This window comes from Halichoerus grypus, chromosome 4 (assembly GCF_964656455.1).
Source record: "Halichoerus grypus chromosome 4, mHalGry1.hap1.1, whole genome shotgun sequence".
Taxonomy (NCBI): domain Eukaryota; kingdom Metazoa; phylum Chordata; class Mammalia; order Carnivora; family Phocidae; genus Halichoerus; species Halichoerus grypus.
In genome coordinates, this window is record NC_135715.1 from 30,319,344 (window position 1) to 30,343,773 (window position 24,430).

A 24,430-nucleotide genomic window follows, 5' to 3' on the forward strand; every position below is an offset into this window, starting at 1 on the left:
GGGATTTGGTCCACTTTTGTTGAAATATATGGATGGAGAATGGGAAAGAGGTGGTTTCACAAGGGGAGACTCCTGCTGTTCCCAAAATGAAAGGGAAGGGATGCAGGGCAAAAGCAATGGATATCTATCATGATATCCTTTTTTTTTTTTTTTTTTAAGATTTTATTTATTTATTTGAGAGAGAGTGAGTGAGAGAGAGCACAAGCTGGTGGGGGGGTGGTGAGGCAGAGGGAGAAGCAGACTCCCCACTGAGCAGGGAGACTGATGTGGGGCTTGATCCCAGCACCCCGGGATCATGACCTGAGCTGAAGGCAAACTCTTAACCAACTGAGCCACCCAGGCGTCCCTATCATGATATCCTTCTAATTCAAGTATGTACACCATTTTAGAGATGGAAGGGGTCTTAGAACATCAGAGAGTTGAGAGACTTACGATTCCCTGAAACTGTATGGGAAGAAGTCTGACGCGTGTATAATATGCACCTAGTCACAGGGAGGAAATGCACAGCTTTTACCAGCTGCTCAGCCAAGAACTGCTGATTGAGGCCCTTCATTTCTCAGATGAGGAAACAGAGGGCTCAGAAACCCTAGGTGACCTGCCCTCCGAGACACTTTGTCCAGCATTTATCGACCGCCCCAGGGTTTTCTGGCAGGACCCCGGTCTCCAGATACTGTTAAGAACAGGCTTCTCTTCTCCAGCATATGAGGGTAACACTGTGCAAAGGATCCACCTCTGGAGGTTCACAATGCATTTAGGCCTATCAGAAGCTCTGAAAACCTTACTCTGAAGAAATACATTAAACTCTGTTTAACCCAGAAACCTATTTGAATACTTTCTCTTTTCCTGAGCCACCTGGAATACACTTTGGGAAACTGTTGGGGCACTTTGCCTTCCCTTTAGGCTCTGTGGGATCCCGTGGGTGCTGGCTGGGTATTGAGGACACCTCATTTCCAGTGCCCCGGGCTCCCTATTTCTCTGGTTCGGTGTCAGAGATTCCGGGACACAGTCCCTTTCTGATTTATGGACGCATCTCCCCCCTGCAGTCGGCTGCGTTTTATCACACCTCCTTGGCTATGGCAAAGCAGTTAGACAAATGCTTCTGGCTCGGTGCAGGAGGGAAGAGATGGTCACAGTTCAGCGCCAGGCTCTCAGAGGGCCTCGGTGAGTGCCATGTGCCCGGGACATAGGCAGTGTCCACAGGGCTGTTGTCCGCATGCTTGTGGGGTGGAAGCAGCTGGTTCTGCCCTCCGTCCCTTCTGGCCCCCCACCCACTTCCTCTCAGACCCCTCCCTCCCGCATCACCCCAAGGGTGCCTTCCGGTGTCCGTTCTCTAGACCTTTCTCCTTTACTTGTGTGTTTTCTCAGTCATTTACGATGATGATGATGATGATGATGATGAAGATGATAGTCAATATTTACCGGGATCTCTCTCTATGCCAGGAATTGTTCTCAGCATTTTAGCTGTATTAATCATTAACTCTTCACAGCAGCGTGATGTGCTAGGTAGTATTTGGTCCCACTTTATAGAGGCAGATTTACATCACATTTTACACCCAGGGATTTGTACAGATCTGAGGATATGGCAGGGAACAAAACCAACGCATGCCCATAGTTGGATTTATTCCCCCGGGGACAGCTGACTGAGGTGACCACCAGGGAATACAGTCTCCTGGTGTCTGTGAAATATTCATGGGCACTAAGGACAGTGTGTTCCTCCCCAGAGATGTTCTGCTTCTATCAAATGTCGTGGGAGGATAGGATGTCTTTAACTTAAGAGTGATCCTAATGATGAGAGTTTTAGACCCTGGTTGGGGGGGAGTTGGGGAGGTGACCTTAGACTAGGGAATTTTCCTCTCCCCTTAAAGCAGACTATGCACGGGACTGCCTCTTAGGAGCCATCTCTCTCTTCTTCTTTTCTATTTGGGATTTCTGGAGTGGGAGATACAAGCATGCTTACCGTGGGGACGTAGAGAGAGTCAGTGCTTATGAATCCGTTGTTGCTGACACTTTGGGGCTGTAAAAAAGCTGAGGAACTCCTCTCAGTTCCCTGGGTTTTCTTAGCGTGGGTCGGTTCGAATGTACCTCGATGTGCCTCCACTCACACGTGCCCACTGTCTGTGCTCCCGCCCGTCTGCTCTTCTTGTTCCACAGAGGAGCCTGGTGTCTTAGTAGGACCCCTCCCCCTGCAGCTCAGATGGAAGAGTTAGTGGCAATATGTGTACCCTTCCTACAAGTTCTTAGTTTCAAATTATGACTTGGGTTTCAATATAGGCATGTGAAGGGTTTTCCTTCAGATCAACTAAAATGTCCTTCTTACCATCTCTGCTGTTTCTTATAGATTGTGTCTGTTTGGTAGAGTATAGAGATTTGAATGCAACTGAGGTATGGTTATGGGTCTTTGAGGTAAGGAGTCAGATTAAGAGGGAGGGAAAGGGGACAGTGTCTTGTGAGTGCAGGGCTGGCAAAGTGAGGCAGGGGACTGGAGGCCAGAGGGGGTAGAGCCCAGGGGAGGCTGGAGGGAGCCATCATGGCCACTTCCCAGAACAGGGGAGGCAGAGAAGGGTAGGAGGTTTCTAAGTAATGAACTTACCCATGCTTTAATCTTTCTGGGTGTCTTATAGACAGCCCATGGTCAGGAAACTGTGATAAAGCAGAATTTGTGTTCTAAACAGCTGATAGTTCATTATGGAGGAAGGGTACTAGGCTGTCACCTCTAGGCAGAAAACTAAGGAGGGGTGAATTGTGTCCCCCCCCAAAAAAGACATGTTAAAGCCCTAACCCCCAGTACCTCTGAATGTGACCTTATTTAGAAATAGAGTCTTCAGGGACTTAGGTTAAAATGAGGTCTAATGACCCTCACCTAAGGGTGGGCCCTAATCCAGCATGATGGGAAATTTGGCCACAGAGATAGACACACACAGAGGAGACTAGATGGACAGACACAGGGAGAAGGCATGTGAGGATGGAGACAGAGGTCAGAATTGCGTTGCCACAGGCCAGGGAATGTCTGGGGTTACGGGAGGCTGGAAGAGGCAAGGAAGAATCCTTCCCCTCTAGATTTCAGAGGAAGCAGGGTCAAGCTGCCACCTTGATTTTGGGCCTCCCTGCCTACAGAACTGGGAGACAATACATTTCTGTTGCACTAAGTCACCCAGTTTGTGGTTCTTTGCTACAGCAGCCCTAGGAAACTGATTAATAGAAGGGGAGCAGGCAATCACATTTGCTAAGACTTGGGATGCGCCAGGCACCGTGATGAGGGTGTTCATAATTAGTGCTTCTTTTTATCCTCCTGGCAACCCTGGGAGGTAGGCACTGTTACTCTAGAGGTTAAGGAATTGCTCAAGGGCATATAATGAGTACTCAGCGCAGCCTGGGGTTTCACAGAAGCCAGCTCTCCCACAGCCCTCGGTCCCTGGGGCAGTGGTGAGGGAATTGATGGTTAACCTGGGAGGTTTGCAGTTTGGCGCCACCCTGGGAATTTGGTCTGAGACTTTACTCCTTAACTGTTACACTGCTCACTGGTCTCTCTTACGTTCATGTGAAATTGCTGTCCTCTGCTCTGTCACGCTAGTTTGAAAATCTCTGTTCTATCTCATACCATTTTCCACATCCATCTCCATCCATCTCTCTGTGTTTAGGATCTCTTGAATCAGCTGCTAGCCTGGGGCAGGTCACATGAATTTCAGGAACCGTGTAGGAAAAGAAAATTTTGATTTGAGAAGCACAATGATGAACTATTATTATCGTGGGTCGACTGGTTTGTTATTTCTGGTGCGAACTTCTAAACTTCTAGGGGTTCTATTTCAGCTGTTAGGAAAGTCTATTGTGGGGTGGAAGTACCTAGGATCATTAGTCTCATTATCTTCGTCAAAAATAATTGGTTTACCGCATGGAGATTGGTTCTTTTCTGGAAAGGTGCACAGCAAGTTAAATAGGCATGACCCTCATTTGCATAGACATTTCAATTAATTATTGGCCTTGACATTCCACAGATAGTTTTAGAGTAAAGAAAGTATATACACAATTAGATAGTGAACTCTGAATTTTAAAAATAATAGAACCAAGGGGCAAAATATGTTTGAGTAGATGTCAGGATGGGAAGAAAATATAAAATGCACATATGCTAAGTATATCAGTCTGGGTCTGATCGGAAGAGAAAAACCACAGTCATTTGAACACGGAAAGTTTAATATAAAGAATTACTGACTAACAGGGAAGGGGAGCAATAAGGGGCTGCCTGGGAAGAAGTAAAGAGAACTCTATAGAATATCAGAGCTTCAGAGATGGGCCAGCCATTGGCCCTAGGGCTGAGCTGGGGTCAGGGGAGAGCGCCCCCAGGGCCCAGAGGCCCACACCTTGGAGAGGGTGCAGCTGTGGCTGACAATAGCAGAGAAGTCAGTGTGATGCTGTGCTGTTGGAATTATCTAGAAAGTTGCCCTTAGGAATTTGCCGGAAACCTGCCTTCTTCGGTTCTGGACGAAGCTGCTCACAGGGAGGTGTCTCAGAAACTCAGCTACAGATCTGCCCAAAGGGGTGTTGGGAGCGCTGTGGGCTGCTCCGGGATGCGGACCACTGTGCCCTGCAGGAGCCCAGCAAGGGAGAAGCTGCTTCTGCTGCAGGTGCTGGGCCTTGGGGAAGCCACGTGTGCTGGGAGAGGATCCTCAAGACATTGGGAACCCAGCAGGAGCCTGGAGATTAAACACCAGAACCAGGAAACAAAAATCTTTTCCTCCTGCAATGTCTCTCCAAAGGTTAACATAGCGCCAGCTAGCAGAGTAAAAACGTTTAAAGGGACCATATCCATTCTTCCAGAGCAGACAAAAAGAACGACTTGGGAGCTGAGAGGCAATAAGTGGGTAAGTGTCCTACTGAGCCGTAGAATTCTAAATAGCTTCAATTCCAGTTGCAGCTAATGGATCCAAACATAATTGGCCTGCGAATGGGCACCGAGTTTCCTGGTGACCAAAGTAAGATGAGCAACAAGACTAGTTTTCATTTTTGATAAGACAAATAATTTCTACGCTTCAGGAGAGGCCAAACATTTTCTACAACATAAATTTAGAAGCAATTTCTCATGTGATACCCGCTTCTGGAAAGGCACTGGAAGATGGAGGGCACAAAATGCCCAAAGGAACATCCATCCAAGATGAATTTCCTATAGTTTTATAGTTTCCTCAGTGAGAGCTGAAAACATCACATATATACTGAAATCTGACTATTTATCAGACACCGATATTTAGAAGCTTACCATATTAAGGAGATGTTGAGGTAGATAAAAATAAAGTCAATTATATTTCTGATGAGAGAGGAAAGTTGAGCACCTAGCAATAGAGTACTAAAAATACCTCCCCTGCGTTGAACACAGCATAGTAACATGAAAGCAAAAGGGCTTTTTGACTGGAGCCACTGGAAAATTTTAACCCTGCCATATAACTTCTTGTCATAAATATTCAAATAAGAGAATTTGATTTCTAAGATGTAGATACCCATCTATATTAGACTCTTGGTATCTTCTTGAGAACTGCGGCTTTCAGAGTTTATTCTCAGACATGCCTCAGATAGTATGATTAGCATACCATTAAATTGAAGAGGCGAGGGAAAGTTTGGTTTCTTCACAGAAGCTTTTGCATTTATGAGATGTTTCTGTGTGTATTTCTGTCCCACAAACAGGTAGATGTTTCTCTAACCTGCCTTATCTGACTTGACTTGGGAGGCGAGAGAAGGTACAATGTGTGTGATCTGAAATCCCCTCAAATAAAGTTAGGGACAGAGAAGTATTGGTAAGCTTTCTTCTGTTAAGCCATTCTCCATTTTAAAATTAAATGGTTTGTGAAAATTTAAAGTTCTTAGAATATGCTCTTTTTGTCGAGACCATGATTAAGTTTGCCATATACACAGAGTATCTCCATCACCAGCTGGTTGTGAAGAGCACTGTCTCTGGAGCCAGCTTGCCTGGGGTCAGTCCTGGGCTGGTGCTCATGATCGGAGACTCCCCCAACTGAGACACCTACCAGTTCCCCAGATTCTTACCCAGCAGCTACTCAGAGAAAGAGTAGCTTTTGGAGTATTTTGCCATTACTGTAAGGGAATAGCCCTACTTTTTGCATCCTTTATTTAAACATCCTATGCCCTCTTGGTCCCGCTTCCCCTGACCTACTGAACAGTGTATAGATCTAAGGCCTACGGTGGCTTGGGTCAGCTGTGTTGGTCACCTTTATAAGCTTGGGTGGTCAGTGCTCCTGCAGCTCCTACTGATTTCATGTTATCTTGTTTGACACACTGACTTGAACAAAAGTATGTGAGCCAAAACTTTGAATTCGGGGTTCCTGATGATTGCAGCATCTTATATGATAGAAGTAATAGAGTAGATAGATATTCAGGAAGGAAGATGGAGAGAATGACAGGGTATCTGGAGTTGTTTAGCACCTGAAGCAGGGTGGAAAGTGAGAAGGGTCAGAAGCATGAGAAAAGCAGAAAGAAAGGAAGGAGGCAGTGAAGACAGGCCAGGGTTTGCCTCTTGCCCTGGTCCTCCTTTGAGCCTCTTTGTTGTTAACCCAGAGGGCATGGCCCAGTGGGGGGCGATGGGGGCAGCCCGCTATGGCGCTCTTTTGCCAAAGATTCAGTTAGTGTCTCACTAGGGTTTTCTTTCTCACGCCGTCATCCTAGCAGAAGTCTTTCAGGGGAAGAAATATCATCTGGCTACTTTTACCAAAACAAGTCTACTTTTATTTTTAAACAGAGAAATCTCAGTTAAGGGGGCCAGAGGACAGGGCCAGCATCTGGGGTTTAATGAGCTACCAAGACCTGAGCTCTGTGACCTTTTGTGGGAATGGCTGCTCTAAGAGGAGGCCCTGGGAGAAATTGCCCTAAGCAGACTTTGGGAGGAAGACAATTAAAGAAAGCCCTGGAACCAGCCCACCAGCCAAATGGCTGGGCTGGGAGAAGTCATAGCTGTACTGACTTCACTGAGGATCTGGAGGCAGAGACTCAGGGCCTGAAGCGTAAGAGCACATGGTAGCAGAAAGTATCCCAGTTGTAGTTTTGTTCCTTATCAGATATAATCTCTAAATAATATATACTTTTATTGTGGTAAAATATGCATAAGACATAGTTTACCATTTTTACCATTTTTAGGTGTACATGTTAGTGACATTAAGCTGTGCAACCATCCCCACCATTCATCGCCAGAACGTTTTCTTCTCCCCAAACCAAAACTCTACCCATGATAGCCTGTCTCCCTCTTCTCCCCTCCTCCCAGTATGGTAGCCACCATTCTACTTTATCCCTGGGATGCAAGGGTGGTTCGACATTCACAAATCAATCAATGTGATAGAACACATTAATAAGAGGAGGGAGAAGAACCATATGGTCCTCTCAATTGGTGCAGAAAAAGCATTTGACAAAATACAGCATCCTTTCCTGATTAAAACTCTTCAGAGTATACGGATAGAGGGAACATTCCTCAAGTTCATAAAATCCGTCTATGAAAAACCCACAGCGAATATCATCCTCAATGGGGAAAAGCTGAGAGCCTTTCCCTTAAGATCAGGAACACGTCAAGGATGCCCACTCTCGCCACTATTGTTCAACATAGTGCTAGAAGTCCTAGCAACAGCAATCAGACAACAAAAAGAAATAAAAGGTATTCAAATTGGCAAGAAGTCAAACTCTCTCTCTTCGCAGATGACATGATACTTTATGTGGAAAATCCGAAAGACTCCACCCCCAAATTACTAGAACTCATATAGCAATTCAGTAATGTGGCAGGATACAAAATCCATGCACAGAAATCAGTTGCTTTCTTATACACTAACAATGCAACTGTAGAAAGAGAAATGATTCCATTTACAATAGCACCAAAAACCATAAGATACCTCAGAATAAACCTACCCAAAGGGGTAAAGGATCTATACTCTAGGAACTACAGAACACTCATGAAAGAAATTGAAGAAGGCACAAAAAGATGGAAAAACATTCCATGCTCATGGATCAGAAGAAGAAACATTGTCTCTAGGAGTTTGAAACCACTGTGGTTACCTCACATAACTGGAATCATGCAGTATTTGTCTTTTTGGAACTGGCTGATTTTATTTAGCATAACGATCCTCAAGGTTCATCTATGTTGTAGCCTGTGGCAGATTGTCCTTCTCTCTTAAGGCTGAATAATATTCTATTGTATGTGTATAGTATGCTTTGTTTATCCATTCTTCTGTCGATGGACATTTTGATTGTTCCCACTTTTTGGTGATTACAATAGTGCTGCTGTGAACATGGGAATGTAGATATCTGTTTGGGTCGCTGCTTTCAGTTCTTTTGGGGTATATACCCAGAAGTAGAATTGCTGGATCATGTGGGAATTCTATATTTAATTTTTTTTACACTTAATTTTTTGAGGAACCACCAGAGGGTTTCTAAATAATGTATATTTTTAAAGATTTTATTTATTTCTTTGAGAGAGAGAGAGCATGGGGGAGGAGGGGGAGCGAGAGAGGGAGAAGCAGACTCCCCACTGAGCAGGGAGCCCGAGGTGGGGCTTGATCCCAGGACCCTGAGATCATGATCTGAGCCGAAGACAGATGCTTAACCGACTGAGCCACTCAGGCGCCCCTCTAAATAATATTTGTAATAAACCTTCTTATTAAGGGAAATTTAAATGCACTAAGATAGAAAGAAGAGTATAATGAATTCTCATGTGTACCACATTTGGTTTCAATAGTTGTTTAGGATGATTGTGTGGTGTGTAATGTGGATCAACTTATTAACTGATTGAGCAGTTGAGTATCAAATGATGAATCAGACACGATTCCTGTCAGCTGAGGTAACCCTGGGTGGTGGCGAGGGCAGGTCCAGTCCCCTCCTCCGGGAGCATGGCTGGCTGAGAGCCCCAGTCGCTGCTCTGGATCTACCATCTTGTTTGTGCAGACTACACCCTCAGTGAGTGTGCTGCTAGTAGTGCGGCGGGGGGGCTGTTACCGACTGTGAGATGCGGGACTCCTCCATTGGTGACTTGGACTCAAGGCCTTTCCATCAGCCTGATCACGTCTTTCTCAGAACGCTCTGTGATCTGAGGCTCTATCCAATTTTCCTCCCTTCCGCTCTCCCCTTTTGCACTGGTCAGCTCAGCATCTCTCCCATTTCTCTTCCCTTACTTCTCCACAGGTGTTTCCCCTGGTAAATCTCTTACACATCCAATCCTGTCTGTTTCTTGGAGGACCTGAGCCAAACTTTTTAAGGCTTTACTTAAGTTTTGGGTCTTTTTCACATCCCAGAAATGCAAACAATTTGAACTTAAGAGGACTCATTCCTTCTTACATATCCTTCAGCCCCTGCCAGCAGGCATCTCTCACTGGCCATCTTTTTCTGCAAGTTGAAATCATTTTGGCCGTTCTCCATTCACTGAACTTGTTTTCCACCATTTACCCAAGTGTATGTGTCCCTCTGGTGTGGAGGAGTTAGTCCCTCCTTATAGTCAGAATCTTTGGGACTCATCTTTCTTGCCAAAGTTTGCTTATTAAGGTATATCCCAAATGAAGATACTTTCCTATCTAAGTGGGCTTCTGACATCAGCCTTTAAAATATGTGTTTTTCAGCCCCACTACACATGAATATAGATGGATAAAGAAAATGAAAAGTGTAGTGGGTGCTGGGATTGATCTGTCTACTGGGTAGCGCGAGCCACGAAGGAGGGGACGTTAGACTTGAACTGGGGCCGGGGTGGTAGTGGTGGTGGATGTGCAGAAAGCAGAAAGCCCAGGTAGGATCCTACCTGCTGCAGTTGCCCGGAGGGGGTGAGGTGGGGTAGGGGGTGGGAAGTAGGTGTGGAGAGGAGTGGAAGTAGCCCTACTCAAAAAGGCCTCAGTATGAAAAAAAAATCATTGTCATCAAAAGACCTGATGCTTATTTTACATTTATTAGGTACACTGTTCTAGGTGCTTTCCATGCAACTCCATGAATCCACACAACAGACGATGTTTCTTGCCCCACTTTCCAGAGGAGGAGAATGAGGCGCAGAGTGAGAGACTGGGGGGCTTGTCAAGGTCTTAGCACTAGAGAGGGGTAGAGTCAGGATATGGACTCAGGCTGGCTCCTGACTCTGTGTTCGTCCCCTGTCTCCCCCACTCCTAACACCATGGGGCAGGCCTGGGAACTGGATGTGGGTGCTAGAGAGAAGGATGGTCAGAGTTCAACATTCTAGAACCTGGTACACTAATCTTTTCATTTGACCTCAAATGCAGAGATAGTAGTATCATTACTAATGCTTACTCTAATAGAAAAGACAATATTTAATATTTATAGCAAGCCGATGCCATTTATTTAAGCAGATGCAATCACTGACATGTGGGTTATCTATCTGTTGCAATACCACATACAGAGAAATGATGGGTATTCCTGAACTGAACCTTCATGAATCTTTCCGTGCTCCCATCCCATACCGCTCATAACTCAGCCTTTTTCTTTCTGAATCGTAATAAAATGTCTTCACTATAATGTGTCATCTTTACCTGCAATTAAAACAGAATAAGGATATATGAGTCAAACGGTACATTTTTATTCTTTTCCAGTTCTCATCTCTATGAGCTGTGGAATAAAATAACAAAAATGACAAGAAAAAGTTGAAATATGTCTGTGGATTGATTTCTGTGTCCTATTTCTAAAGCAAGCAAGAAAAAGTGTTCATATTAAAGTAGATTTCCTTTCCAAAAATGTACAGCTTCTTAAAAGACTATAAGCCATTGACGTACAATTGCTTTGAAGTGTAAAATTATTTTCAAAGTAAAAAAGACTTCCAATTAATAAATTTCCTCGGCTATTCCTCCAAAGTCTTATTTATTCTCCCTGAAAGCACTCAGCAAACCACAAATGCAATAAAGAACAAATGGGCCTTGGTGGCTCAGACGGTTAGGCGTCTGCCCTCGGCTCGGGTAATGGTCTCGGGGTCCTGGGATCGAGCCCCATGTTGGGCTTCCTGCTCGGTGGGAGGCCTGCTTCGTCCTCTCCCTCTACTGCTCCCCCTGCTTGTACTCTCTCGCTCTCTCTGTCGAATAAATAAATAAAATCTTAAAAAAAAAAAAAAAGAACAAATGTCCTAAATGCAAGATGGAATCAGGGCAACAGCTATTAGTCTAGGATAGGTGATATATTGACTCGGTGTATAACGTAAGCTATTTGTTTTCTTTATTTACGATCACTTAAGTCTAATTGCTTTAGAAGATAAAAGGTAATTTTTGATTTATGCAGAAAACCTGGGGGAAAAGTTTCTGAGCATTTTAATCTTTTTTTTTTTTTTTTTTTTTTTTTAGGGGGGTGGCAGAGGGAGAGGGAGAGAGAATCTTAAGCAGGCTCCACACCTAATGCGGAGCCGGTGTGGGGCTCGATCTCAGGAGCCTGAGATCACGACCTGAGCCGAAATCAAGAGTTGGACGCTTGACAGACTGAGCCCCCCAGGCCCCCCGGGGCATTTTAAAAGATATTCACAGCTAGGCTCTGGGTGCCTTCTGGAAGAAGTTGCATCCTGTGTGAAAGCGTCTCCCCAGTTTTTACATTATTATCGCTGCCGTGTTCCATACAGTATCACTGTTGCTTTCCAGGGGGTGAGGCCCTGTGCTATGGCACTGAGCCCACTCAGCCGGCCGGGTGGTGGGACGCAGAGCCTTCTCCGGGAGGGCGGGGAAATGCGGCGGGCTCACCAGGGGGACTGGGCTCTCTGCTCCAGCTTCTCCCACTTAGAGCCACGCTCAGCATGTTATGAGGGAAACCAGTAGTCCTTGCACCCCATGTGAAGGTGTGTTGACTTCTTCCTCCCGCCTGTCAGCTTGGCTCTGAGCCTCCTGCCACCTCTGAGCCTCCCCCTTCCCCCCCCATTGCTCTGGGGGGTGGGATGCCAAACCCTTATCTGGTACTACTGGGGAAAACCCGTTCACAGAGACCCTGATGCCCTTGTCTACTGAGTCCTCTGCGGCAGCTTGCTGGGAAATATTTATGGATAATTTTGGTGATGCTTTACCGGGACAGAGCGTCCCAGGCCCTCATCATCATCATCATCATCATCTTCATTAAGTGCCCAATTCTGGGTGATTTTCTGTTTGATACTGAATCAAAAATTAAACAGCCTAGATTTCCTCTGTGTAGGATTATAACTTAGGGTAAACACCATTGCCGAAGGCATGGGCACAAATTTGCAAATATGACTGAAGGATGAAACCAACTTGGTAGCAGCCAGCATGGGTGGACCCATGATTGGCATATCAGAAGGAGATATGTAGGTAACGGGGAATCTCGAGGAAAAGGAAGTAGTTTGCCTTTCTCTGGTTAGTATTTCAGGGGCACAGGGACAGCAGAGCTCCCCTTCGCTGAGTCTCAGTGGTCAAAGAGAGTGTGGGGGTGGTGGGTATTCCGGGGTTCTCGGTGCTCAGCTTTATGGAGAGGAGTCATGAGTTGACTTAAGTTCTGACTGCTGGTACTGGAGGTGGGTCAAAGGAGCAGCGCCTGAGAAAGAAACCAGGTTCAGACTCAGACCTGGGTTTGAATCACAGCCTTGTGGCCAGCTGTAAGATCTGGGGCAAATCATGCAACTGGAATTCTCAGCCTCGTTTTATTTGTCTGTAAAATGGGAATAACATCTGCTTTGTCTGATGTATCTGAGATCCCTGGCCTGTATCACAAAGAGCAATCACTGCTATCTTGGTACAAAGAAGGGTCAAGGCAAGTAACAACGTCCAGAGGGCCCACACGAAAAATTCTGGAGGGTTGGATATCACCATGAATTTGTGTTCCCTAAAGGCGGCATGGCCCTGGGTTAAAATCTAGGTTTTTGTGCTATAAGTAAGTAGATCCACAATCTAAAGAAGATGAAACTTTTTTTTTTTTTTTTTTTTTTTAAAGCTCTCAAAACCCTGTAGGGAGAGGCAGAGAAATCCACCTTATTTCACACTTGCGTTTCTGGACAGTGGCTTTGGAGATGGTGGGTGGGACAGGGATCTAAGCTGTGGGTAAGCTGCAAGACCTCCACCCTGCGTCTCTGTACTGCCTGCTAATGCTGAGCCACAGCTTCCTTTTTATGTTTCCACATGTTTCCTCTGTAGCTGCAAGCCTGCCCAGGCTGCAGGAGAGAGGCCGTGGGGTCCAGACGTGGGCTGAGCTCTGTCCCAGCCCCACTGCAGTCCAAGTTGGCACGAGGAGATGAGGACCTGTCTTCGGAGCAGCCCACCAGATGCCTCATGAGGAGTGTGGGCAGAACAGATGAGAAGTGCACAATTTCTGATTCAGAAAACCCTGGGGCTAGAGCTTCTCAAACGTTCCCGCTCCATGAGCCCCTTCCTTTCTGTTACCCCAAGCACAAGAAGACAATGAGGAGTCGTGGGCAGAGAGTGCCCAGGAGACCTGAATTTGAGTTCTGTGTAATCTTGGCTTCCCACTACTCACTCCGGGCTAGGTTTTCTATCAGTAAATGACCAAAGTGGACAGAGGTCCTTCCAAGTTGCAATGCCCGGGCCTTAAACTCCAAGGGCGGGCAGAACCTTTCCTGCGCCTCTCCCCCCACCTCCCCCCTCCCCCACAATGGCGCATGTGCCCAGGGCTCTGTTTTTTGGGTCTCTGCTTCTCTGACTGCCCCAGAGCTTGGCTGTTTGCCACCTGCCTTCTGGGTGAAGCAGAGGGTGCTAAGGGCTTGCGCTTAGAAAGGAAGTGAGAGAAGTCAGAGCCTGCTGCAAGCCTGGGTCGCTTGGGGAGGGTGGGGAGGGTGGGGCAGCTGAAAGTTTGTGTTCATTTCTATTTGCCTGGTGGAAATTGAGACCGGGTTGCTGGGAGCCAGAGACCATCCCATAAACACTATTTCCAGGACAGGAGTCGGGGGTCTCTACTCCCTGAACATTTCAGTTCTCTGCTTCAGGATTTTTTCATGAAACCTTTCAACAGCAAGCACTTAGCTAAAGCTTGGCACTGTTCCTCGGCCGCTGGCCTTCCTGTCCAACCGGCCGGGCTGCCAGAAGTGGCTCATTGTATTTTGGGGCAGTGGGGTTTAGTGAGACCTAGGATCTCATTCTTACATTTTTCTCCTCACAGTCCACGCTGGAACAACAAATCTCATGCCCAAGAATGGAGCTGAAGAAGCTGAAAGGAAAGCGGGGTCCACACAGGAGAAACGAAGGAGGGGATTAAGAGAGATATTATAGGAAACATCTCATCAATGCGGCACCTTCATCGTCTGGATATTCCAGAGGAAACCTCCAGAATGGCCCGCTTCCCAAATGTAGATACATCTAAAGCCAATGAGATTTTGTGACCCATAGTATTCTCTGCCTGGTGCCCAGCGATATGCTCAGTGGAGGTAAAAATGCAAAGTACGGCCTGGAAAGAAATTTATTTTTGTGGTTTCTTAGAAATGACTGCCGTCCGTAGCTCTTAGCACGTGAAGCAGCAGATGGAGTTGCATACGCCCCATGGGAGGGAGGATGGGTGCAGCGATTTCTTTCTGACTCCAGTGTATTTCTTACTGAGACACAGGAAGGCTCATGGAATTTGATGCCCCAGCTCATCACTGCTCAAGACTCAATTCAGCCCAAATTGCTCCTGTTGGAGAAGTGAACTCGGATGGTTCCTTTAATGAGGCAGGAAGGGGAAATTCCATTTTCTGCCTGAGCTCAGTGCAGCCTGCCCGAAGGCTGAGGGGTCCAGATGCCTAGCCGGTGACCGACTTGGATCCAGGAGCAGCAGTGTCAGCCGATCTGGAGGCTCAGCCTCGCTTGGAATCAGATGCTATTAAAGCAGAACAGAATCTCCTCTGAACAAGCTGCCACCACAGCTCCCATGGCCACCATCTGCTGTAGCAATGTCCCCACCGTGATGTGCTCCCTGCTTCTTCTGGTTACCTTCCCATGCATGTAGTGCCGCCTGATTTGGGAGGCTGTAAGCTATAAATAATGGCTTTAGCACCCCGGCTCAAGTCAGGAGCAGAATTCTCTATGGTGGAATCGTGCCAGCGCCTGGAAAAGGCAGTGGTGGCCCCTCATCTGCCTCCCTCCCTCCCCCCAGTTCCCTCCCGCCGGTCCCCACCCTTTCTTTTTCCAGGCCTCTGGGGCTCTCTCTTGTTTGGCAGTTGCATCTGGTGGACCAGCTTGGAGCAATGAGCTTCTGCCTCCCCGCTCGGTGAAACTTGCAGTTTGAAAGAGAGCCTCCAGAAGAGAGTAGCGCGATTCCAGAAGAACGGACTTGTGAATGGTGGCTCGGCAAGTGCCCAGCTTGCTGGCTCCCGGGCCAGGGAGATACTGTTGCACAAGGTGGCCTTTGGAGTGCCCGTCCTCTGAATTAGACCATCTAGGTCATTTGCTACGTTTTTGGGAGTAGGGCTGGCACTGACACAAATTAATTTCTAATTCTGCCCTCAGAGTAGCGGCACCCAAGATCTGGGACTGTTGGCATTTAGTAGGCTGCCCTGGGGGCAATTTCTTCAGACGTTTTTGTCATTTCTTTTAGCACAGGGTTCTAACCTGGTAGTAACTGTAGGGTTTGGGTGTCTTAGGGAGCTAAAACAAAATATCATAGACTACGTGGCTTAAACAACAAATGTTTCTCTCTCATAGTTCCGGAGGCTGGGAATCCGAGGTCATGATGCTGGCTGATTGGGTTCCTGGTGAGGGCTTGATGGCTGGCTTGCAGATGCTGGCTGCCTTCTGGCCCTCAGAGGGGGTGGGGGAGGGAGAGGGAGAGCCAGGGACAGAGCTTTTAAGGTTGAATCGGCTTGAGAACCCCAGGCGCTCCAAATTCTAGTCTGTTGTTATTTCAACAACGTTCTTGTGCCTCAGGTACCAGTTGTTCTTTTAGTTACAATATCTGCTCTTTCAGACTTCCTTTGACAAGAAATTTGTACTTCTGAAGTCAATTTATTTAATAATAAGAATATCTGTCCCTACGATGGAAGTTGAAACCTAAGCATTTGCAGATGACACCATCAAATGAGTAGCATCTGCCTCAAAAAGCAGGCCTAATATATTCTGCCCTGGGAAAAAGTAACAGGACCTCTTATAAGGAGAGTTGACAACTTGAATGAAAGTATCACATGGTCCTTGAGATCAAATAGTGGCAAGAGTCACCTTAGAAAGAAAGCATTTTGCATGCTCTCAACAGGAAGCTTGAGACCCTTGTTTGACCTGATCAATATGATGAAGAATGAGAAAGACTATGCCATCCAGGTTGGGGGGGGTGGTAAGGACAAGTACGTGTGGGAGGCAGGAGACCAAGGGACAGAGAGGCCAAGGTGGACACACTAGGAAGGCAGAAGGAGCCCATTTTCCCCAACTTGATGCACTGACTCCTAGAGGCAGGTGTGTTCTGTGGTGGAGAAGAATGGACTGAAAGTCCTGTAATCGGAATCCTATAACCCGCTCTGAGGCCGGGCACACCAAGCAAACTGCTTTCAGGTTGTATTTCCGGGCTGGCCAGGCGAGAGACACACACGAGGGTCCTGAAAACTGCAAGGCTCAGTGTAAGTGGACATGTTGGCTTTCTTGTTTCTCCCTCAATCTCCCATGAGCTTACAGCCTCCAGAGCTGAATTCATTGTGTGTGCTGACAACATGGAATATCAAAGCCTATAGAGGGGAGGACTGGCCTTGCCTGAGGGAGAGAGCCCCAAGCTAAATGTCACTTTGAGGGTCATTTGGCTGTAAGCCTGGCAGGACCTCCTGGTGACACTTCTAACGTGACCCGCACCTTCTTTCAGACTTCTTAACGTATGTAACCAGGGCAATTATTTATATACAGTGTAATTGAACTACATTTCCTCCAGCTATGACCAAGTTTAATCTCAACCTATTTTTCTCATTTAAGCTCTTGCCGCGCCTTCTCCTCCCAATTCCTGTTTTTCATTTCAAAAGCAGTTTATGAGTCTCCTCATTGTTGAAACACTCTTGAGAAAGTGAAATGTGACTTATCACCGGCTAGCCTGACGTATGTGTGATACAGTCCTGTCTTGGACAAAGCGGAGTGCTTTATTACCTTATTTTTGAAGAAATGAGTCATTTCTGGGTGTGTTTCCAAGAAACGGACAATTTAATAATAAAAATATTTGTCTTTATGTAAGATATTTGTCTTTATGTAATATATAGTAGAAGAATATTTGTCTTAATAATAATGTTTTAAAGTAAGACATGGTTGTACCTTACACAGGGAAAGAATGGGACACAGGATCTCCCACCAGATGAAGGGAAAGGATGAACACAAGAGTACTGACAACAAAGAAGACTGGAGGTGACTTTTGTGAGAACACCCGTAACAGTGAGAGCATCCCTCCGTATGTGTGTATCGCCTCACGTCAACTTTTTTTTTAGTACTGTTTTCACTTTTTAGTAAAAATTTTAAAAAGTTTTGTAGTGTAATATTTTTTAATTACAGCATCAGAAATAGAGGCACTATTTCTATTTACGATTCTGGAAATTAGGGGAAAAATGACTATTTGACAGTTGTTCTACGAGGTACGTTGGTGATATAGCAGTACCAGTCAATTTTCCAGAAAAACTTGCATTCTGTAAATTGTTTTTGCACTGGATGAATGTCATGACAACTTTTTGAGGTAGGCTGGTTAGGCTATATTGTTTACTTTTAATGACACAGTGGGAACTGGAGAACGCTCCACCTCGAAAGAATGTTCTGGTGGTTGTGGGGAGCAATGCCACCTACGTGGTATGGGGGTCTGGGAACTCCAGGCTGCTATTGATTTGGAATCCAGGTTCCTTCACAGATGCACCTGCTCTCTGGTGACCACTGCCTCCCACCAATCCCCATGACCAGAATCTCATCAACTACCTACCGGAGAGAAATTGGTTTACTGATTTTTTTTTTTTAAGATTTTATTTATTTATTTGATAGAGAGAGAGAGTGAGCACAGGCAGGGGGAGTGGCAGGCAGAGGCAGAGGGAGAAGCAGGCTCCCTACAGAGAAGGGGGAGCCTGATGTGGGACTCGATCCCAGGACTCTGGGATCATGACCTGAACCGAAGGCAGTCGCTTAACCAACTGAGCCACCCAGGCGCCCTTGGTTTACTGATTTAATCGATTTATTTTTTTTTTGGAGAAATTAGTTTACTAATTACTATTGTTGAGGACCTATTACATGCAGTCATCCTTCTAGATTCCAAAGAAAGATTTATAGACACAATCCTTGCTTTGGAGGTGACAGTTAGTGAGTAATAATATTAATACTAAGGATAGTTTCCCTTCATGAAGTAATCATCACTGTTCTAGATGTAGGGATACAAAGATAAATCAGACATAATGTATGTCTTCTGGGAACTCACGTTTAATGCTGAAGTTAAAAGGATGAATCAGATACTGTTCCTGTACTTAAAGGGTACAATCGAGTAAATACTAGTAAATATAAATAATAATGACAATAATAGCTTCTGTGTACCAGGCACTGTATTAAGTGCCTTGATTCTACTCCTTAAACCTTACTCTTTGCAACTGTATGTTAATAATTAATTGGGATAATTAGTTGTCCCAATTACAGAGAAGGGTTTAGGGTCAGAAAGATAAAGTGAGCTGATATTAATCACCTGGGCAGAATATTGTGGAAAAGAGACCAAAGCCAGCCTGACTCTACAGCTTGCCCTATTTCCTCCGCACAAGAACAGAGGCCTGTTGCTTAGCAAAGTTTTATCATCAATAGGGAAGGCTCTCTTGCGTCATCTGCAGTGTTTTCAGAAGCATAATTGCCCAATGAAATGCTCTAGCGAAAACCAGTGTGGGAAAGCACACAGCCTCCAGGGTGGGCACCTCTGAAAGAAAGTGCATATTAATTAAGGTAGATTCATTGCAGTAAGAAACAAATTGGAGTCAAGAATGTGCAATGGCTCAAACATAATAGTTTATTTCTTGCTTATATAATACCCTGAAGGGTGTTCTTTAATTGGAGCTTCCTGGTGGTGATTCAGGGACCCAACCTCCATCTACCCTGTGGCTCTGCTGTGTGGCTCTGTCGTCCTCCCCGCGTGGCTTCCAAAGTGGTTGTGTTTGTTGCATCAGGCCAGTGGGTGGAGAAAGAGCACAGACTGCTGTGCATGGGAGTTCCATGCACCAGACGGACAAGTGGTGCATGTCCCTGATAGTCCCCTGTTAGGGTTCAGTGTTGTGGCTATACATAACTCCGAGGGAACTGGGCGTGAGGTCCAGCTATGTGTCCAGGAAAGACGAGGAATGTGGCCCCCAGTCTCGGCCCCGTGGTGGTTTTGCTGCACCTCCACACTGAAAACACAACTAACCTGGCAGCACTAGGGTGTCCTGTGAAAGGGAAGGTGTTTTTTTAGTTATAGCCCCAGCAAAGTGGCCTGAAAGTTCTGGCTAGAGTAATTTGTGGAGCAGAGTAGGAGCAGGTTTCTGAAGGACAGAGAAGTCAAGGTGTGGTCAGGAGAGAGAGCTTCAGCACTGTTCACATTTCCAGAGTCCTCCTCCCATCTGTAAACTTATGAGGCTCTTACACTGGCTTTTAGTTGGCGCAGTCTCTGCATCTGACCCAGCGTCTCAGCAGGGCACGGGGGAGCGTCTGCTTCTTAGCTTCGCCCTGGACCGTGGAGAGTGGTGGAAGGCCACGGGGCCTTGGGCTCTCATTTTTCCACCTAATGTTCACTTGGCCTTCGGGTTAACATAGAGGACTCAGCAGTCAGCAGGTTGGAGAAGAAGAGGGTGGCTGAGGGATGAGGAAGCTGACCATTGGAGCAAAAGCAGAACACATTTTTTTCTTTTCTCTAGATCTTTATTCTTTCCCTCATTTCCCTTCATTAAATGTGACTTTCCTCTCTGAAAGAATATTTGTGCAGATCGCCTGCCTCATGGGCCCCCTCCATCATCCATGTTATGTAAAATGTCTTCGGGGGACATGCTACCCAGAAGCTCCATGGGGAGAAGAATCACAGGACTGGCCCCCAAGACAGCTACGAAGGCGGTGACATTATTAGGCACCTTTGCTTTTCATTTTGTGTCTTTCCAGCAGGTGCCTTTCCTGGGTTTACTTCTAGTTCTGTTGGTTGGAAACATACCTGATAAAGGGTTCTCTATAAAATCTTCACTTTTTGTGTGGGGGTGGGTATTTCCACTGTGTCAGGCTGCTCTTCTGTCATCTTCAGAACAAATCTTTGCTGATGGGATTTCTGGCTCCCCAACAATTCCTGGGCGTTGTAGCCTGGGCAAATCCTCCTAGGTGCTCTCAGAAGCTATAGATGAATTCTTGAGATTCATCTTCTTGAGAGTTTTTTCTGGTGAAGTTGGGTGATTTTATTCAAGCCCTGAGTGGGGTCCATTTTCCTATATCCATGGAACGAATCACTGGATAAATTAGAAAAAGTACTCAGCCACCACAAATCATTTCCCTTATAGGTCAGAGGTTTTCATCTTTAGACAATGCACTGAGTTAGGCAGTTGGTAAATTATGAAGGTATTATTTAGTGGGAGAGGTACTGGAGTTGGAACATTTGATCTACACTTAAAATTGAAAACAGAGGTTCTTAATATGTATGCGGCATAAATAGATTTGATGGCACACCGGAAGAGACTGAGAGTCTCAGAAGAGTGTAACAAGTAAGCGATGATTACAGTGCGGCTGCCATCATGGTATGGTCATGCCTCCCAGTGTGTAGAACATTCTTCCTCGCTCCCACACCGCTCACCAGTTTCAGTGGTGCTCATCTTGGTAGACCTAATGATTGCCCTGAACTCCTTCTCTGATATACCAATAAGGCAAAATTCTTGTGGGTTATAGTGAACAAACAGCTTTTATTTGGATCCAGATGAATTATGTTCCTTACCTCTTATTCGCAGCACATTGTCCTCTACTCTATAACATTTAAATGAAATTATGGCAACACACCCATGCAAGGGTACACCATGAGTGGTTGCCACTGACTGTGGACCACTGTGAGTTCTAGAAAGGGTTGAACATACAAAGATGAACGCTGAATAGCTTGGAAATAGCACAAGGCTAATTTATTTATGGGTTGAATTGTGTTTCCCAAAAAGATATGTTGAGGTCCTAACTCCCCATACCGTGAATGTGACTTTATTTGGAAATAAGGCTTTTTGTTTATGTAATCAAATTAAGTTGAGGTCATCGTGGATGATGGTGGGTCCTAATTCGCTGGTGTCCTTATAAGAAGAAGCAAATTTGTGCCCAGAGACACCCAGGGAGAAGGCCACGTGATGACAGAGGCACAGATTGGAGTGAATCAGCTGCAAGCCAAGCAATGCCAAGGACTGTTGGCAAGCACCACCAGCCAGAAGAAAGGCATGGAAGGGATTCTCCCTCAGAGCCTACAGAAGGAACCAACCCTGCCAACACGCTGATTTCAGACGCCCAGCCTCCGGGGCTGTGAGAGAAAAAAATGTCTGTTGTTTTAAGCTCCCCAGTTTGTGGTGCTTTGTTATGGCAGCCGCACAGGAAACCGGCCCTGAGTGTAATGTCGAAACCAGTCATTTCCTCCACCAACGGTGTTCTGTTACAGTTGTGCCTTGTGTCATGGAGACCCCGGAGATGCCTACTGGTGGGAAAATGACTTTGATGCAAAATTGCTTCCCCTTGGAGCCAAGAGAAATTCTCTCTCTCTCCCTGCCCCAATTCCCTCTTTCTCTCCCGTCCCCCACCCCCCTCCTGGCATCTTCCAAGTTCACTCGTTGGTAAAAGCGTCCCCGTAATACTCATACTTTCTTAAAAAATATGTGTTGACAGGGGCTTATGTTTTTTTCTTTCGTTTTCAGATGCTGAGGTTTTTAGTGAGCCCTTTCTGGTCAATACTGCAGGGTTTCCATCAAATAGCACTAGAAGTCTTTTCAAAGACCTGCAAGATTGAAAAGATCTTGCAGCCTGTTGAACGGAGAGTGATTGGTGTCACACGCCCGCCTCATTCTTACAAATATCTCCTCTTCCCTCGCGGGCCGGAACCGGGAAAAGGAAGAGGTGCAGGGGGCGTGGGAGTGCAGGGCGGCGCACCCTGAGAAGACGAACGGGCCTTTTGCGCATTCCTCGCATTCCTCGCATTCCTCGCATCTGCTGGTTAGCTCGGAGCCCCCTGCGGAGGCCAAGGGGCCTGTGAAACCACCCCAGCAGTCCCACGGCCACCTTCGATGATATGAGGAAGGGAAGAGGTTGAGGTAAACGCAACCCAATTAATCAAATAAGGATTAAGGGCAAGCAAAGACAAAAATAGTACCTTTACTGATTTCTGGGAGATAATTAAATCAGACTTACTGCACAGGGAGAGAAAAGATATGGTAAGTTTATAAAAGAGAAGACCTTAAGTTCTGCAACATTAAGCTAATGCTCTGCATCAACAAAGCGAAGAAATCCCCTCCTGGCGGGGTGATACCGGCACATTGGGATAGTTAGTAGCTATTAGAAAAGATCGCAAAGAGTGAACAATAAAATATCCATAGCTATTTGAGCATAATAAACTCTTATATTGAATAGTTGGATGAGATGTTCTTTTAACTGGCTGCATAAAATACAAAATTTTCCAACACAGAAAGGCAGCTCACTTTTTTTTTTTTTGCTGTTAGGAGTTCTCACTGAACATCCTTGCTGCCAATTTTAATTGATATTCCATTGAAGGTATTAATAAAATTTTAGAACATACCACTAGTTATATATATGTATAGTATCTGAAACACACACACACAGTGTCTGAAAAAGATGTCTTCTCAGCTCTTATTTTCTTGGAGAGAGCTCATGGCAACCTTCCTGCCTGAAAGGGCAACTTCCTTTCTCCTCTCTACTCATTGATCAACAAAATGCATCTACACATACATACTAATCACCCGGAGTGTAAATAATATATTTAATGTGTATTCTTACTCAGTGTTTATTTCATAAATAACTGTCATGATCAGGGTCCTTGGATTGCAGGCAACAGATGACTTTGGGCAACTGAAGAAGGGAATCTCCTGGAAATTTACCAGGAACTCAGCAAATCCTTGGAAAACTGAGAATCAGACTTGGTAATAATCATTATTTAAGGCTGCTCTGGGGGCTGGGAGTGTTGTCAGACCAGGAACAATCATGTTTGGGCACCACAGGTAGGAAGTGTGGAATTCCAGCAGCTTCTTCCATCCCAGTATCTCTCACATAAGATGCAAATCCTGGAAGACAGCAGCTGATTCCCCAGGCTTCTGGCTTTTCCGAGGAAATGTGGAGAAGGCTGGTTAATTTGACATTCTTAGTAGGATGCAGGCACTGGATTTACTGTAGGTAAATTTCCATCAAATAGATTTCTATTTGTCTATTTCCATCAAATAGACTTCTAGTGCTATTTGATGGAAACCCTGCAGTATTGACCAGAAAGGGCTCACTAAAAACCTCAATACAATGGGAAAGAAGTAATTCACCAAAAGAAAATTTGTGTCCTATAGGAAGGAGAAGTGAATATTGAGCTGTCAAAAATATTAAACACATATGCACATAAAGCTCTACTGCAATAGTTTATATGTATGTCTTTACATTTGATTTAAGTTATTGTGCATGCATACACAAATGCATATTATATTACATAGACCTATGCTATTTTTAAATAGTACCTTGCAATGATAGTGCAGGTCCGATGTAGATTTTTGAAGGCCATGAAACACTTAGAAAAAAGGTTTATTTATTTATTTGAGAGAGAGAGAGCATGGTGGGGGGGGGTGAGCAGAGGGAGAAGGAGAGAGAAACTCAAGCGGACTCCATGCTGAGTGCAAAGCCCGATGTGGGGCTGGATCTCATGACAGTGAAATCATGACCTGAGCTGAAATCAAGAGTCGGATGTTTAACCGACTGAGCCACCCGGGTGCCCCTTTGAAATACTTTTTTTATGATTCTTTTCTGGAAATATTTTTCCTAATCTGAATGATTTCTTTTTTAGGGTCTAGCAGAGAAGGAATGAGGGTAATGTATTGAATCAAAGCACATCTCTTGATTTATGGGGTGCCTCAGTAGTGACTTGGAGATGAACAGATCATTAATCTGATACTTATTGAAAAGGTGGATGGAAATGCATAGAGAGAGAGGCATTGAAATTACAGCAGGACCACTGGCCTTTTGACATTTTCAGGAAAAGGATCACAAGTATAGAAGTGTCTGGCTTATGATGCAAAACAGGTACTTGGAAAAGAAGAAGGGAATGAACATGGAATCATCCAGTCTAGGTCATTTTTGAGACTTGTGAAGCTAAACTAAAAAATTATCAGATTTTATGTTTGATGAGTATGTCTTTTGTCTTGGCTTTGTTTCTAGAAAGAGTTAGTTGTTGTTATTTAGCTATATTTGTGGATAAACATCTTGACGAAATTCAGTATAGGTACTAAAATTTTATCTGATTAAAAAGTGGGGCAATCACAATCAATTCATCTACGAATACAATTAAGAAGCCTAACTTTTTAAAAAGTGATTTTTTTAATGTTTAATTTATTTTTTAGTAATTT

General features: G+C 45.3%; 1 protein-coding gene across 2 annotated transcripts in view; it reads left to right on the forward strand.

The window, feature by feature from the left end:
• The window catches only part of LOC118545292 (BTB/POZ domain-containing protein KCTD12), a 124,561-nt gene that overhangs the window by 51,774 nt on the left and 48,357 nt on the right, over positions 1 to 24,430 (forward strand). The window contains exons 2-6 of one of the 2 annotated variants that reach the window (XR_013446922.1): positions 14,062 to 16,480; positions 17,163 to 17,290; positions 21,737 to 22,129; positions 22,865 to 22,972; positions 23,872 to 24,107. Coding sequence is in view for 1 of the 2 variants with exons in the window: in XM_078070239.1 (XP_077926365.1) it covers positions 14,062 to 14,104 (43 nt within the window). In the remaining variant the exon portion in view is untranslated. Of the gene's footprint in view, positions 1 to 14,061; positions 17,076 to 17,162; positions 17,291 to 21,736; positions 22,130 to 22,864; positions 22,973 to 23,871; positions 24,108 to 24,430 lie in introns of those variants that run through there. The other variant, XM_078070239.1, reaches the window with a different exon arrangement.